General features: G+C 36.7%; 1 protein-coding gene across 1 annotated transcript; it reads right to left on the bottom strand.

The window, feature by feature from the left end:
* LOC109722576 lies at window positions 754–15,906 on the bottom strand. The gene is made up of 9 exons (XM_020250670.1): window positions 15,878–15,906; window positions 14,623–15,545; window positions 5,048–5,374; window positions 4,453–4,578; window positions 4,012–4,092; window positions 3,787–3,845; window positions 2,326–2,411; window positions 2,102–2,227; window positions 754–1,159 (listed from the first exon to the last, which is right to left on the bottom strand). The coding sequence occupies exons 1-6, from the start codon at window positions 15,904–15,906 to the stop codon at window positions 3,817–3,819; spliced, it is 1,515 nt and encodes a 504-aa protein (XP_020106259.1). The 3' UTR covers window positions 754–1,159; window positions 2,102–2,227; window positions 2,326–2,411; window positions 3,787–3,816.

The raw sequence follows: 16,531 nt of genomic DNA on the forward strand, positions 1-16,531 counted from the left end.
TATGTCTGTCTAGCCGTTGATGCTCGCCACTGTGATACTGCTAGTGTCGCATGAGGATGAGGCTGCACAATGGTTGACAGCAAGGATTTAATTGCCGTGACAAAGGATCGTGCCGGCACAGTGCGGTACGATGCGTGCCAGTTAAAAAAAATTTTGTATACCGACACATAATAGTATGAAATATTTATTTTCTTTAGCAATAAAATATTTTAACTATTTATTATGTTTTTTTATCATATTTTTTAAACTTTATTGAGAAAATTACTTACTTTTTAAAGAATAGAAGATTTTGAGCTGTGCTATCGGCACGAGATCTATATCGTGCCAGTGTTTTATTGGCACGGTATGGTGGATACGGCCCGTCCCGACGAGTACTTAAAACCCTGATTGACAGCTGCTACTTCCATTCGCTGATGGTGTTTTATTCTCACTTTGCCCCCATGTGGTTTAAAATGTATCAATTTACCCCGTGGTTTATTTTTTCTCTTTTTCTTATCAATTTCATTATTTTTTTTTCTTAAATCAATGATAAAGTTAAAATTAAAGGGTACTAAAATGAATATTTGATAAATCTTGATGAGTATCTGAAGTTTTTTGTATATAATTTAATGAAATATTAACGAAAAAGCTACCGAAAAGATAAAAACGAAACCACAGGGAGGCAAATTGATACATTTTAAACCACAGGGGGGCAAAGTGAGAAACTACGAAACCACAGGGAGGGTTTTTGAAGTTTTCCCAAAAAAAAAAACATGCAAAAGAAACGCTCGGTTAACTGTGTCATATTTTTTTGCATTCACATGTTCATTTAAAACGTAATGTCCAAATTCAAAGCACCACGGGAAGAAAGCATAGGTAAGGTGACACCTCGTCATAATAGAAGTCTCTTGAGCATAAAACTATGTGAAGTAGTAGACTCATCGAGCTCTTAAAGAGAGCGGCGATAACCGCGTAATTGGATTATAGGTCATACCAAGCACCAAGAGAGATTTCTATTTTCGGACCGAATTAACTTGATAGCAACCGCAACTTGAGCAAGCTCCTCGAATGGATGCGGTAATAAGCTTCTCGGAGTGACCGACAACCACATCGACATTGAAACAGTAAGTCGGCCCAAAAATGTCTTCTCATAGTCCTCGCATGTTTACTTGGCCTCCACCTAGTCGGAAGAAGAGGTTTCGTAAATACAGAAATACAAGTCAGCCCATGTGAGGAAGCATTTCTAGTACTTTGCAATTACAGAATTTCTCAATGAAATGTACAAGTTAGCCTTTGTCTCACATCGCTTGTATTTTTTGTTTCACTAAACTCAAATTCTATATAATTAAATGCGTCGTCTGAGCATCTGAGCATCTGAACATACTTCTCGACTCTTATTATCGTTAGTTAGCTTCGAAATACCATATTTCTGAAGGAAAAGAGAAGGGAACCTCATAAATGTATCCAGAACATCCAAACAACCTTTTAGCTTATCAACATCCGGAGAAACTCTTGATGCACATTTGGCGTGGCTTCTAGAATAGCTTCCCTATTCCGAAAGGTAACAGTACCGTTTGGCAGACAAACTTCAAGAGCTTTGGCTGTCACAAGAAGCTAAAATGAGCTCCTATGCCCAATAAGCAGAAGCTCCTATTTAAGCTTCTGCTTTTGCTGTATCCAGAAACTATTGCAGGAATTTTAATGAAAAGGCTGTTAATGCTTCAGACAGCTATAAACTGGAAGTAGGCCGAAGAGGCTATGAGTGTTTGGTATTATACTGATTGGCCTCAATATGTGCATAGAGATCTGCAATGGAGTACCTAAGAAGCCTGGCAAGATTTAATTTCACACCAAACTTACACTACTTTGAAAAGGTTCGACTAGAGATAAGAGTTCCTTTCTAGTGATTAGGGCTTACTGCTATGGATGATGGTGACAGATTTAAATGCCATACATTCCTAATGCAATAATTACTGGCAAATGCTCTGAATATCAGACATCGCAAGGAAGAAACCCGTGTTCTTATCAGAAAAAGGGTACTTGTGTGCATCTGCTCAAGAATTCGCGACGTTACAATATAGTGTTCGCTTAAAATATAAAGATGAGGAAAGAAACTATGTACCTTTAAGCTCTTTTTGAGTGCCTTTGAAGTCATAAAGCTTTGGCGGCCACTGAAACTGAAAAGACTAATGCAGCTCATGACTTCAAGGATAGGTTAGTAAAAATAATCTTCATTAACACTGCAAAACTGCCAACAAAAATCAGTACAAAGAAGTTAGTTCTTAGAAGTGGTACAAATAACAATTGCCACGCTTGCAGATGCACTGAAATAACATATATGCTTACCCCCTCTCATCAGAAACCAGTCCAAAACTTCAACTCATGAATGTATACAACACCATCGAGTTCTAAGCTGGTCTCACTTGGAATCCCTTCAAAATACAGATAAACCCATATATTAAGAAACATTACAAAGAAAATGCAGTACAACAGTTGGTTTGAGCACAAAACAAAATTATCACAGAAAAAACTCATTTTCTCTTCGAATGCATGAAAGATAATTTGCTAACTACCCAAGCAGGAAGAAAAGGGTATAAGCCCCTAAAAATGGAGAGAGAACTCAGCATCTGCCAATGGCTGACCCTACACTCTTGTTGTTTTTTTTAAGAACAAAAACAAAAGGTCAAATTTCATAGCCCCAACTAAAACAGGCATGAATAGAAGAAAGAAGCTTATGGAATTAGACAGCATTGCAACATGAAAAAGGCAGAAATAGAAAAGCCGGTCAACATTTTCTAGAGATATGGTAAGGAATACCAACATAAACTTTACGAATGTTTTCACTTTCTATACTGTACTTTTTGCCAAAAACTCCATTTAACTTACACATTTTATAGCCATTTCTCCATTGATGATAACAAACAATAGCTAACATCAAGTATGGTTAACAGCAATTTAAAATTCTCTCTCGTTAGGCTACTACTCCTCCTCTTAACCAACAAATATCTTCTATTCCAGTCGTCACTAGGCAGAGACAAATAGAAAAACCCTTTATCTAAGTTAGAAATCTTTTGGATTTGAGTCTATCAACACTATTTTTTTACTACAATGCCCACAGGAAAGTTCATTCACAGAGAATCGTGTAATTTCCAATTCCCTAGTTTTACTCCACAATCCACATTGTTGCTTCTCTTCAAATTTTCCCAATTGAGAAAATTTAGGATCAATTAGCTGTCACATCACATCTTATATAAGTTTCAAGATACAAATCAATGCTGTATTCAGCGAACATACTCCGTTTCTATTAAAATTCTATCATCTATTAATCACTGCAGAAATTACATTACAGTGTAGAAAGAGAAGACACTCCTGAAGTAGTTTAGTAAAGCATAATTAAGTGATATTACCAAATAACAAGGAAAACATTCCCTGTGATCAATTTACAAATTGTTTTTATCTACGAATATAAAGCAGAAGATATACATGAGAATTTTTATATCTAGAGTTTAGATCCTGAGAGAGGCGCATTATGACATGCTAACACATTTCTACGTAGATAATATACGGTAGCTCAACACAAAGGCATGCAATATTTTCTCCTACAGTAATAAATGAAACAAATTAAATCTATATATAATATACAGGTATCCCAACCAAAGATCAATGAACGCTGATTAGCCATCACATAATTGCTACAGAAAAGAAAATGACGTCGAGACTTGAAATGCATTGCTTAATAAGAAAGGCATGAAGTGCATTTAAAAAAAATAAATAAATAAAATATCTGTAACCAGGAAAGAAACTTACCACCACATAAGATTACGAAGATCATTAGCTTCAAGCAGTACCATACACAAATATATTTCCTAGAAAATAGCAAGCTCATGTTAAGGCATATGATATGAAGAAACTGAATTATGCAACTTAGCATAATAATACAAAAGAAAAAGGAAGAGCAGTAAAAAAAAAAAAAAGAAAGAAAAAAAATCACTTTTTTGAAAAGTTCCAATTAAGAACAATATCTTGTATTACCTTGACCAAGAACTAGAACTGCATTTGATGATATAGGAACAATGTCCCGCACCTTTTCGCTCACAAAGATTGCTTCAATAGCTAAATGAGAACAAAAAATAGTTTGAATGAATAGACTTAGAAAGAAATTTACAGCTACATGAGAACAAAAACAATATCCATTATATGCAGTAGATTAATCATCATGCATGCAACAAGCAAGTTATGTGTGTGTGCTATAGCAGTAAATTCGAAAAAAAAAAAAAAAAAAAAAAAAAAAAACACTAATAAGCTAATCCTTTGAAATAGCTAGCAGGTTAAGAAACTTCATATGACATGTTGGCAGAGTCTAGTGTAGAGTGATGTTTTACAAATGATTAAGGGAGCATACGATATACTTTCATATTATATAGCCTATAACAATTTTAACGAATAGAAATGCTCGCTGAACATAGCAAAGACCTGAGATCTGAATCATTGTCGACTTTCTTTCTTCTTCTACATTTCCACCAACAGAATATTCAATATCAGATAATGACATCATATGCACTGTATGCGCACCATCTGATACCCAAACCACTTGCGTCTCTGAAGAAGCACAGTAAGAACATCTATAATGAAGTATTAAACAGATAAAAATAAATTTGTAGACAATGATGGGTAAAAATGTACGAAGAGCTTCAACAGTAGACCGCCATGAAACAAAACCCCCAGATTTATCGGATTATTTTTCAATGAAGGTCCTCAATTTCTTATTTTCATTTAAAATAATTTTGGTAGCTGAATTGGGGATTTTGTTAACATAACAGCTCCAATAGTTTTCAGCCATCATCAGTTAACAAAAACCCATAATTTCATTGTGAAAAGCAGTCAGAGCCGTTAAATTTCACAAAATTGTTTTAACATTAACAGAATCCCCGATTCAATTTTAGGGTGTAACTCGAATTAAAAATCATAAACTGAGGGGGTTTCTATCAAAAAACAGGGGTGTCTATATCAAAATGGTCTATAATTGAGAGGGTCTTTGTACATTTTTACCCAACAAACTAGAGCATACTTGCAGAGGTATTGGGAAGAACAGCCAATAGTTGAATTTTCATGGGATGATCCAAACGATATGTATGAGCTTCTTTGGAAGTTAGGGAGCACTGATCTGTGATGCCTGATGGCACAGCCTTATTACGCAGACTTAGAACGTGCAAATCTCCAACAGAATCCAGTATCAAAAATTTGTTCTTTGATAGTGCATGGACAGAAACTGCTTTTGCAGATGCCAGAACTCCCGTACCATTTTTTTGCTTTTGGACACTAGCGCAATTCATTGCCACGAGGAATGAGTATGAATTTTCTGAATTCTGTTTGATTCGCAACATCTTGAGCTTAACTGCAGGATGAAAATGAAGACCAAGAGCTATAGTTTCATAAATATAAAGTTTGTGTCAACATTTCTAAAGAGCTTACCTGCAGCAGTGAAATATATATATATATATATATATATATATAGAGAGAGAGAGAGAGAGAGAGAGAGAGAGAGAGGCGCCTGTAATTTCGCAAGTACGGAGGCCTCCGCGCTTGTAAATTGTTTTCGATGATAGGACATCCGATTCAACAATCGGTTCCATTAGACATTATTTACAGTGTTGGAACTATCTAGAAACCAAATTTCATAATTTTTTTAACTTCGTTTGCTTAGTGAACGAGTAGTCTCAAAATAAACGGCTGAAAATAAAAATCTCATAAAAAATAGTGATAAAAGACTCAAAGGTCAAATCAGAAGTATTAGTCTTGCTCTTGATGTTCGTAGAATTTTCTATTAAAATTTCATATAATTTGATTGTTCTACGCCATTGAACTTACAAACATACCACATTGGCTGTGAAAATAGTCATTTTTTAGACCCTTTGATTACTTAGTAAATGATGTCGAAAAATTATGAAATTTGGTTTTTAAATAGTTCTAATAGTGTAGATCATGCCTAACGGAGCCGATCCTCAAATCGGATGTCGTATCATCGAAAAAATTTACAAGCACAGAGGCCTCCATGCTTTCAAAAGCACAGGAGACGTACTCTATATTATAAGTTAATCTAAGATAGAGTACGCCAAGTTAATCTATTGATATAATATCACGGTTTCTATTGATATAATATCACAGTTTCAAAAGCACATTGGGCTGCATTCACAGTTTCTATTGATATTAAAGTTTCATATATATATAAGTTAATCTAAGAAAAGGAAGGTAATCAAGCTTATTTACTTATATGTTGTTTTCCGAGAACTAGGCTACAAGGCTGATCAATAGAAACCGTGAATGCAGCCCAAGTTTTATTAGAATTCTCTTTAGCTTGTTTAAAGAACATTTTCCCCCTGTTTCTTAGTTGGGTTTTTGTTAGTACTAGTTAGATCATTTAATGTGTAATGAGGTAACCTTTTTTGCTTCATTGCATGATGTGTCAGCTTCGAAGATGAGGGGATCTTCTATCTGTGGGATCTTTTATTGCTTTGGATCGATTCCAATTTGATTTTTTAATGTATTTGATATCTAAATCGCTATTTTAAACTATTTGGGGCTCAATTTGAAGTTTAAAAGTGGTTCCAAATATATCTATTCTCTGTTTCTGATTATTCGATGCTATTCGCACTTAATTTCGTTTATCCTACTGTTTTCCTGAGCAACTGAGAAAGACTTGATTTACTGCTCTTTGATTCACTGGCTTTAAATACCATCCTAATCTAATGAGGATATGCATTTAGAGCCTTTATCAACCATTTGCCATTTAAATCTGTTGCAGACCCCACGTTTTCACATACATCTGAACTGGTTTTATTTCATTCTATTGCAATAGCTCTTTATTTCCTTGAGGTAGAATTGTATGCAAGTTACCTGAACTTCAGGCCATTGGCAGACAAGTGAACTTTAAAAGTTTGCACTTCAATACCTAAACTTTCTAAATTTCTTCTTTTAGCAACTACGTACTACTACAAAAAGTTGCAGATATACATTCGGTGTATTAGCACATCGCTACACCAGAATGCCAACTGCCCTTCATCCCATCTCATACTTCAAATCAAATGATCTAGATTTTAATAAAGAACATTTGCAATGAGGTTGGCAGAAGAGACTGAAGTTTGAGATGAAAAGAAGGCAGACAACATAGTGGTGTATGATGTACAGATGGACTGGGTGCAAGCAAAAATTTTGGATTTGTTGGTGACTTCGAGAGGTACCATAATGATAATGTAAGAAAGGTGAGGTATTGAAATACAATCTTTTGAAACTCAGGTGCCTATTTGCACATGACCCAAAATTCAGATAGCATTTATACATTTTCACTTTTCCTCAATTAGCACCAGTCACCCAATGTTAGCTCCATGTTGATACGCATCAGACTCCTACTTTCCTTTCTGTAACAACCCTAGTAGGACTGCCCCCCGCCTTTTCTGTAATCCTATTTGGAAAGTAACAGATTGCCATACAGCCCTGCACTAATCATCTTTTGAGGAGTCTAGAGAAAAATAGGAAATAGAACAACCGATTTTGAGTTTCCAAAATATTCTTATTTTTCTCTTTATGGAAACCTTTTTCTTTCTCTTTTCTTCTCCCCTTATCGACAAAATAATCCTCTTCATCGAATTCTTCCTGTCAACTTCAATTAATTTTTTTCAAGAGACTCTATTCTATTTTGTCGATTTTCCAGAGCCTGTTTTCAGGCCTATTTCACTACCTTCATATTTGGAGTTGATTGGAATCCCACATGAGAAAATTAGCATACAATCTTTTGTGAAAATGATAACTACAAACACCTTCCAGCTATTCTTCTAAAAAGCACTCTATGCAGAGCACCGCAGAAGTCATATGCGGCTCAATATGTGGTTTGGCTACGTATGCGTCTTTCTGCAGCCAATATGCATTCTCATGAGGCCGCATAAGTGGATGGTATAGAATCTGTGATCTCTTTTGTTATTTTGGTTGGGTTCAAAAACTTTAGGGGATTTTTGCGTTTACTAAATGAGTAAAAGAGCGACAAATCGCAATTAACTATGACACTATAGGAGTGAAACTCGTCCCATCCGTAGTTACACTATTAAAAATGAATTTAGCATGACTTATATGGGTAATACTTCATAGTTTTTTGTATAACATATGTTAATACTTCATGTGGGATTCCAAATATGTTACTCCACATGAAGTAATAGCTTAACCTTTTTTCAGGCCTATTTCACTACTTTCATATTTGCAATTGCATATGTAAGCTTAATACTTCAAAAGCTAAACCACATATACATCTGCATATGCACCAGCTACCGCACATGTGTTATGTGGTAGCACAGCTGCCTACATACCACATATCACTTTTAAGAACATTGCTTCCAACATTATATGCATCTCGCATAAAATGTCTTTCAATTAAGAACTGTGGAATTCAAAATATTTCATTTTCCAATCATTTTGCCATTCCAAAAGATAGATAATCAATAAGCAAGTGAAGCATAAATCAGCTTAACACTAGAAACAGAATTACATGCAGCTTAATGAAGTATCAAAGGACCTTGGTCCAATCTAACACTGTTTTGGCATCCAAATTATCCTAGAAAAAAGAACTAACAAACATGCTTTTACTAGTCAGCACATTTGACTAGTATGTCAATAGTAAGAGACAAGGACGATTTGGAAGTACAAATCATACTGGTCTTTTCATAACACTGTTTTATACTAGTGGCAATACCAAGCAAAAACCTAATCACAGTATTTGGCAATCAAGACTTTGTTTTGAGCCCTTATCTTTTATGTTTTGATTTTGGATAAGCCTGCTAAACCCTTCTGATGCAGTCAAAAAAAATCAACTGCTATTTAAAAATATTTTTTAAATTTTCAAAATTATTATTTTTGTCAATCTATTTTAGAGGAATTTTTTAGATTTTTAAGATTTTTCATGTCGAACAAATCCTTAAAAATTAGATATATGGATTTGGAAGTTTTGAATTAGAATTAGATATGTTGTATTAGAAAATTTTCTAAAATTAACGGATTTGATTAGGATTAGAATTAGGGTTTTTTTATTATATATAAATTCAAAGGCCTATTGGAGAGGGAGAGTTTTTGGGTATGAAAATTTTATTTAGATTTGTGTGTTCTTATCACTTGTGTGGCCTTATTCTAGCTTGTGTGGTGTCCCTCTTCTTCTTTCCCTTTCTTCTTGAATTTATTCTTCATTTCTTCCCTCTTTCACCTGCTACTACAGTACCATAGCCACAGTAATTGCTACGGTATTTTTGCCCTCTATCACCTTCCAACAAGAAGTATCGATGCAAATAAAATTTTGATTCTAAACTCCCTCTTGTAGTGTGTAGTGCCATTTGATGAAGTGATTTTTACATAGTACTATTAAGAGAAGCACCATATTAAAATTCCCGAGAAGATTCTTTTTGCAAGAGAATTTAGAATTTCTGCTTTTGGGCCTAAAAATCTCATTTCAAATCCTCACTATACAAGAAGATCTAGACCTTTCTATTTATCAAATGCTCTACTAGAGATGACTACATGTAAGAGGACAAGAAACTAAACATGCACTTAGAAAAGAATACATTTAGGGCACATTTGACTTGGGAATTTTAGGCATGGATGGAAACCGGAACTATCGCTCCCATTCCAATGGTTTAATCAGATAAAATCCCTTCTGCAACCATAATTTAAGTCCTTCCTATAAGACAGGAATGAAGCCCCATTCCAAGGTGGAATAAGAGTAATTCATTCCAGTTCCTACTCCAATTGTAAACCTAATAGACTGAAGGTATTGATAATTCCCACTCTACTTCCAATTCATTCCAATTCCGATTCTAATTGCAAACCAAACATGTCCTAACTCCTATGTTTACGATTGATAGGACTAAGAGAAGCAAGGAAGACAGATTGAAGATTGAAGGACAATGCACACTCATAAGTGAGCATTATCGATATCTCAGATCATTTATCTGCACAACAAGGATAAAAAGAAAGAAGTAGAATAGAATAAAGCCAGATGGATAATGTGAAAGGGTGATGTAGGTGAACAAGTACTTTCAAAAGTTAAAACTAAAGATAGAATATAGTGTCCACTCCGCAATGCTTTATCAGATGAAATGATGAGCCAAAATGAAGCAAAATGCACATTAAACTGAGAATAAACTAAGCCTCCCAGGGGCAAGAAAGTTAAGATAGTTAATTTGTTAGACAAGAAAGATAGGATTAGAAAGTACTATAATCACTCTAAAAGAGCAGTTATTTCAATTGAGAATAAGTAAGGAGATGTCATTAGGCATACTGTAACTATCCCTATCACCAAGAGTGAAACATCCCAACAGTAATGTGAAGAGAAGTAAAGGCAAGCCAGAATTTTAGAGGTGATTATAAACGATCTAGCCAAAGAGGAATCATCTTTGAAATAAAAAGGAATCATCTTTAGAATAAACCACTTCTAAATGGCTTGCATAGTTAGCAAGTTAACAAATATCGCACCCATAAACCTAGAATTTAGAACATAAGATACCGGGGCTTGAAATTTCAGCAACTCAAACATGCTCTGTTTAGTTCATCAAATTTCGATATTGTCAAAATCCATACTTCATTTAGGGCATGTTTGGTTCGAAGGATTTGAGGCGTGGAATGGAAATTGGAATGATCCATTCCTATTGTTCGTGTTAGGTTTGAAGGATTGGCATTCCAATTCCTATTCACGGTGGAATCAAATCCCTCTAAAATGATACCCACCATGGAGGTGGGAATCAACTTTGATTTCGGAAGGAAGTGAGAAAAGAACTCCCTTTTTTCCACTAACAATTATTTCAATTCAAATATTAATCATATATTTAATCTAGAATAAAATTAGTTATAATTTTTAATTTGAATTTGAATTATGAATTCAAATCCACTTTTTAACTTCTTAAGTTGAAATTTAAAGTCTAATGTAAGTTTGATATTTGTGTAAATTTAAATTTTGATGTTGAAGTTGAATTTAAAATATAATTTAAATTTTAAGTTCAAATCGTGAGTTCAAATTTGAATTCAAATTTTGATTACGAATTTGGACGGTAAATTTAGAATTTGATTAAACTTTAAAACTTTTTGAATTTCAATTTGAACATGATCCAAAATCAATTCCTCTTATATACCGAACAAATTAGGAGTTTTCATCATTCTGTTTTCAATTTCAGTCCATTCTCATTCCTATTCCAATTTCGATTCCTATTTAAACCAAACATGCCCTTAATGTATTTTAACAGTTAATAAGATAAAATATATAGGGTAAATTACATTTTTGGTTCTCAAACTATAAGAAGTATGACACTTTTGGTCCTCAAACTTTAATTTGTTGCAATTTCTGACTCGAACTTCTTAAATTGTTATAATCAAGTCCCACAATCCAATTTAGTTAGCTATATGTTGACAAATTATTCATGCAGAAGTTACGTAGAAGTATTATGATTGATGATGCGACAACAATTAAAATACTATAGTACTTCTGCATCAACAATTTGTCAAAATTTAGCCCCTTGTGAAAGAAAGAATTCCGGAACTCCTAACAACCTAAGGCCGGGGTGTGCAAATTGCCACCTAATGCCAAAGGGGTGATTGATACCTTCGAGCCTATGGTCGGGAGTGTGCGAAAAGCCACCTAATGCCAAGGTAAGAGGTAAGATGAATGAACTCGCTACCAATAACTCCGGCGATCGGGGGTGCTCGGATTGATACCTAATACCAAAGGATGGAGCGACTTCACAAATTATGGACTTAGGGCCGGGGGTGGACGATAATCTCGCCACCTAATGCCAAGAAGAGGATGGCAGTACTCTGCTAATGATTGACTCAAGACTGAGTCGGATGGTATAGCTTGGCTAAGGTAAAAGAACCTTAGGAGCGGATTGGAAATGCGATGGATTGTGAAATAGAAAGTAGAAGAGGAATACCTACTTGCGTGAATTTCATTATTGCATTTAGTTGAGGCATAAACATGGATGTTTATTTATTTGCACATAGGACAGTTATATGTTTATATGTTGGAGTAATATGCTTATGTTGCCTCCTTTGGACTGGTGGGTCGAGCTCTTTCCTTGGGTGGCCGTACCCACTGGAAATTATTTTCATAGTTCTCACCCCCATGTTTTTCAGGTCGGCACGTGAGCGGCGCGGCGGCACGAGGAAAGGGCATAACTCAATAGATAGCACCCTACCACTTGTGACCAGGATAGAAGTACCCTTTACTACGTAGCTTAGGGGTATTGAAATGTAGAGCAAGAAAATATTGTAATAATCATTGATTGTATTTGGAAAGAATGAAAGAAAAATGTAATGCGTAATTTGAAAATGAGACGAATGCTTGTAATAGCGTAGTTATTTATGTCTATGATGCTCTCCTTATGCAATTTGTGTGTGAATTCTGTTCTTGGTTGGAACATCTTGAATTGTACTGATTGCAACGCCTTGGACGTTGTTACGTACCTGACTCGGCGCAACCCGTCGATGGCGAGATATCGCTAAGATGTTGGACGACGTCGAGGATGATGGTTCCCGTAACCATATGACTCAGATCAGATTTGATCAAAATCACAATAGTTTGATGATAGAGATGAAGAAAGAAAGAATAAGGAAGAATAGAGGGAATAAGATAAGAGGGATTAAGAAGAGATCAGGAGAATGAGAGATGGTGATGAAGAGAAAGATAAATTTCATTAATCTCCATAAAAAATTCCTCCAGTTACACGCTGCCTTTTATTCACAATGATAGATGGAAACAAAACCCTAATTCTAATTGGGCCTCCAAGGCTTTCACTAACGGTCCACCTTCGAGTGAGTGGGCCTCTTCTCTGGCCTCCTCCTGATGCCATATCGGATCCACATCTCCTTGCGCCCGAATCCGCCAGAAGTCTCGAGACTCTGGGTCACTTCATCAACTGGCCTAGGTTCCTGTCGATCCGCCTTATCCCTTCTTCCACTTCTCCTGTGTCTCTCTCTCCTTGCGGCACACTCTCTCTCCATTGTTGAGGGCGGAAGCTTTCAACCCCCAGGTTCTGAAGCTGAGAAAGATAAGCCCTTTTTCACCTCTTTTATTTATCTTAGCTAACCTCCTTACTATTACTCCTAATCACTTCTCACGACTCGGCAGGCGTGACAGACGTACAGGGCAGACTCTGTCCGTTCGGTGGGTCTGGCGCACACGTCCGTGAAGGACTTTTTCCACCTATTTGGGGAAGGGACGGCAGGGCGTGACAGACTAAGGTGGTATCAAAAAGTATAAGAAGTTGAATTTAAAATATAATTTTAAAATTTAAGTTCAAATCGTGAGTTCAAATTTGAATTCAAATTTTGATTACGAATTTGGACAGTAAATTTAGAATTTGATTAAACTTTTAAACTTTTTGAATTTCAATTTGAACATGATCCAAGATCAATTCCTCTTATATACCGAACAAATTAGGAGTTTTCATCATTCTGTTTTCAATTTCAGTCCATTCCCATTCCCATTCCCATTCCAATTTCGATACCTATTTAAACCAAACATGCCCTTAATGTATTTTAATAGTTAATAAGATAAAATATATAGGGTAAATTACACTTTTGGTTCTCAAACTATAAGAAGTATGACACTTTTGGTCCTCAAACTTTAATTTGTTGCAATTTCTAACTCGAACTTCTTAAATTGTTATAATCAAGTCCCACAATCCAATTTAGTTAGCTATATGCTGACAAATTATTCATGTAGAAGTTATGTAGAAGTATTATGATTGATGATGCGACAACAATTAAAATACTATAGTACTTCTACATCAACAATTTGTCAAAAATTAGCTAACTAAATTGGGTTATAAGACTTGATTGCAACAACTCAAAGTTAAAAAATTGAAACAAATTAAAGTTTGAGGACCAAAGTGACAGGCACCTCATAGTCTAAGCACCAAAAGTGTAATTTACCCAATATATAGTAGAGACATATATCATAACCATTCAATACCTCAAGTTCCCAAGTTTAGAGTTCACCTTCCATCCTAGGATTATTTAAGGCAAAATTACGAAACATGTTTAAAATAATTCACATTGACTCATCCTAATTTGAACAACGTCTCTCTTAACCCCACGATAACTCTGATGCTAAATCATGTTTGGGCTAATGGTCATAACAAAGTTAGACTTACACCTTTGAGAATAGTGACCTATGTAAACTCATTAGCGACAGAAGCAGCAAATTGAGTCCCTCAAATGTTTCTTATCCATCACAACATCCAAAGCATAACTATAATTGTCTTAAAGTTGACTTTGTAGACCAGATATGAAAATATTTCCTGCATTTCTTGTGCACCTCAACCTTTACAGGTACGCATTTCCTCCTATTTTTTTGAATAGGACCTCAAGTTCATTTTGGTATTGTGGCATCTACTGGCACACGAATCCACAAAAAAGAACAATATATACACGCAGAAGTTCAACAGTAGGGATTAGTCTTCGCATTTGTATCGTTGTATTACATGTTATTAATCATTCAATCAGGCCTCTTAGTAGCGAGAATCGATATCGAATTCTCATACCAATGTGTGTAATCCTTAATTCGATGATAACTTAAATGGAATAAGAACAGAAAGCAAAACCAAGAAAAAAACTTACTAGGAGTAAGCTCTCCCTCAACACGACCTTCTACTTCACCATTGCATCTGCATCCATCCCGCAATTCTGAACCTCTCCCAGCTACAAAAGACCGTGCTTCGCCCCTCTTCCTGCGGCTCGTTGGAACCACCACCACCCCATTCAAGACGCCCTTTTTCTTGCAAGAATCTCCATTTCCCTGCCCCGACGACAAACCCCCACCCTTCTTCGCGGCCCGACCCTTGATCAGCGGCCTCAGCGGGAAAGCCCTAACCCGGCCGACCTCACCGAGGATCAAGCACCCCATCGCCGCCGCCATCGCGTAGATCGGGGTCGATAATTCGATCACCGCGCACTTGCTCAGCTCGACAACGGCCGCGGCCTCTGAGGTCCGCGCGGCGAGGATCCAGATCTGGGCGGCGGCGAGGGAGTGGAGGGCGACGGCGTTGACGGATCCGGCGAGGCGGACGCCGAGGCCGAAGGGGAGGGCGTCGACGGCGAGGCCCCGCGCCGCGGGAGCGGCGGGGGCACGGGGGTTGAGGGCGAGCGAGGCGGGGGCGAAGGCCGAGGCGCGGGAGGGGAGGGACCAGGCGCGGAGGAGGACGGAGGCGGAGGGGGAGGGGGAGGCGGCGAGGAAGAGGACATGGGCGGGAGAGGAGGGCGAGAGAGGATGCGTGACGAAGCATCGCGGCGGCCGATGGAGGACGAGATGGGGGGCAGAGAGGTAGAGAGGATGAGGAGGCAAGATGGGAAGAGGAGGGGGAGAGTCGGAGAGAGAGGAGCAAGGGGCGAGGAATGGAGGAGAGGGAGGAGGAGAGGGCTCGGAGAGGAGAGAGACCGCGGCCGAGCGGGTGAGGGGGAGGGAATGAATTGTGGGCGTGGAGAGGCGCGCGGCAGCGCGAGGCGGACGGAGGCATAACCGGCCGCGTGTTGCGGATAGTAGCCTAAGCGGGCATAGTGATTGGATGTCGGGATGGTAAGCGAGAAGGATCAAACGGGAGGGTGGTTTTGATATATAGGACCACTGCTGTTGAGACTTTGAGGATAGTAATTGCTCTACAGTTCTTTTTTTTATTTTATAAAAAAAATTAATTGATTATATAATTTTTTAAAAAAATTATTTGATTAAATAGTCTTTTACCATCAACTTAACGCCAAAGTGGATGAAACTATACAAGACGGTAAAGCGGTCACCGTCTTCAGAAAGACGATGAATCATCTTTATTGTCTTTTAAATTTTCTATAGCTTTCAAATTTATTCTAAACAAATACAAACCGCTCAATCCAAGCCGCCACCGCCCCCATCGAAGCTGGTTTTGAATTCCTTCACAAAAAAAGGATTTTGATGAGAAAGAGTGACGTCGGAACTTAAAGGGGACGAGAAGATAGAACAAATATGAATCGATAAACACTTGACCTGTCTTAGAATCTACTACGTCGAACTCGAGTATACTCACCACTATACAGAATCCACCAACACAATGATTGAGCAACACTCTTCTCTCACAATAAATCAATCTAACAGATAGAAGTAAGAAGAAATTCTTCTTTTCAAATAAAAGTAGAAACTTCAACTCAACTTAACTTATTTATTATCATAAAATTGTTATATATATACAGGCTTACAAAAAATCTTTCAATGTTCTTACGCATTAACTCACTTATAATTTTCACAAAAAATCTAAATGACATTTCTAGAAATACTATAAGCTACACATTATTCTAGACTACCATAATTTTTTTAAGAAAACAAAAAAGACAATTTATAAAAAAACTAAGGGACACATTTATTTCAAAACTATTATTTTTTGAGCAATGCCTTCATCCATCAATTTCAAGAATGGTGTCATGCTTCTCCTGTTGAAAAGAATTAATCCTCAAGTTTGGTATGTAGATCGTTTTTATAATACCGTGAAAGATCTACAATATT

Source organism: Ananas comosus, linkage group 16 (genome assembly GCF_001540865.1).
Source record: "Ananas comosus cultivar F153 linkage group 16, ASM154086v1, whole genome shotgun sequence".
NCBI classification, from domain to species: Eukaryota; Viridiplantae; Streptophyta; class Magnoliopsida; order Poales; family Bromeliaceae; genus Ananas; species Ananas comosus.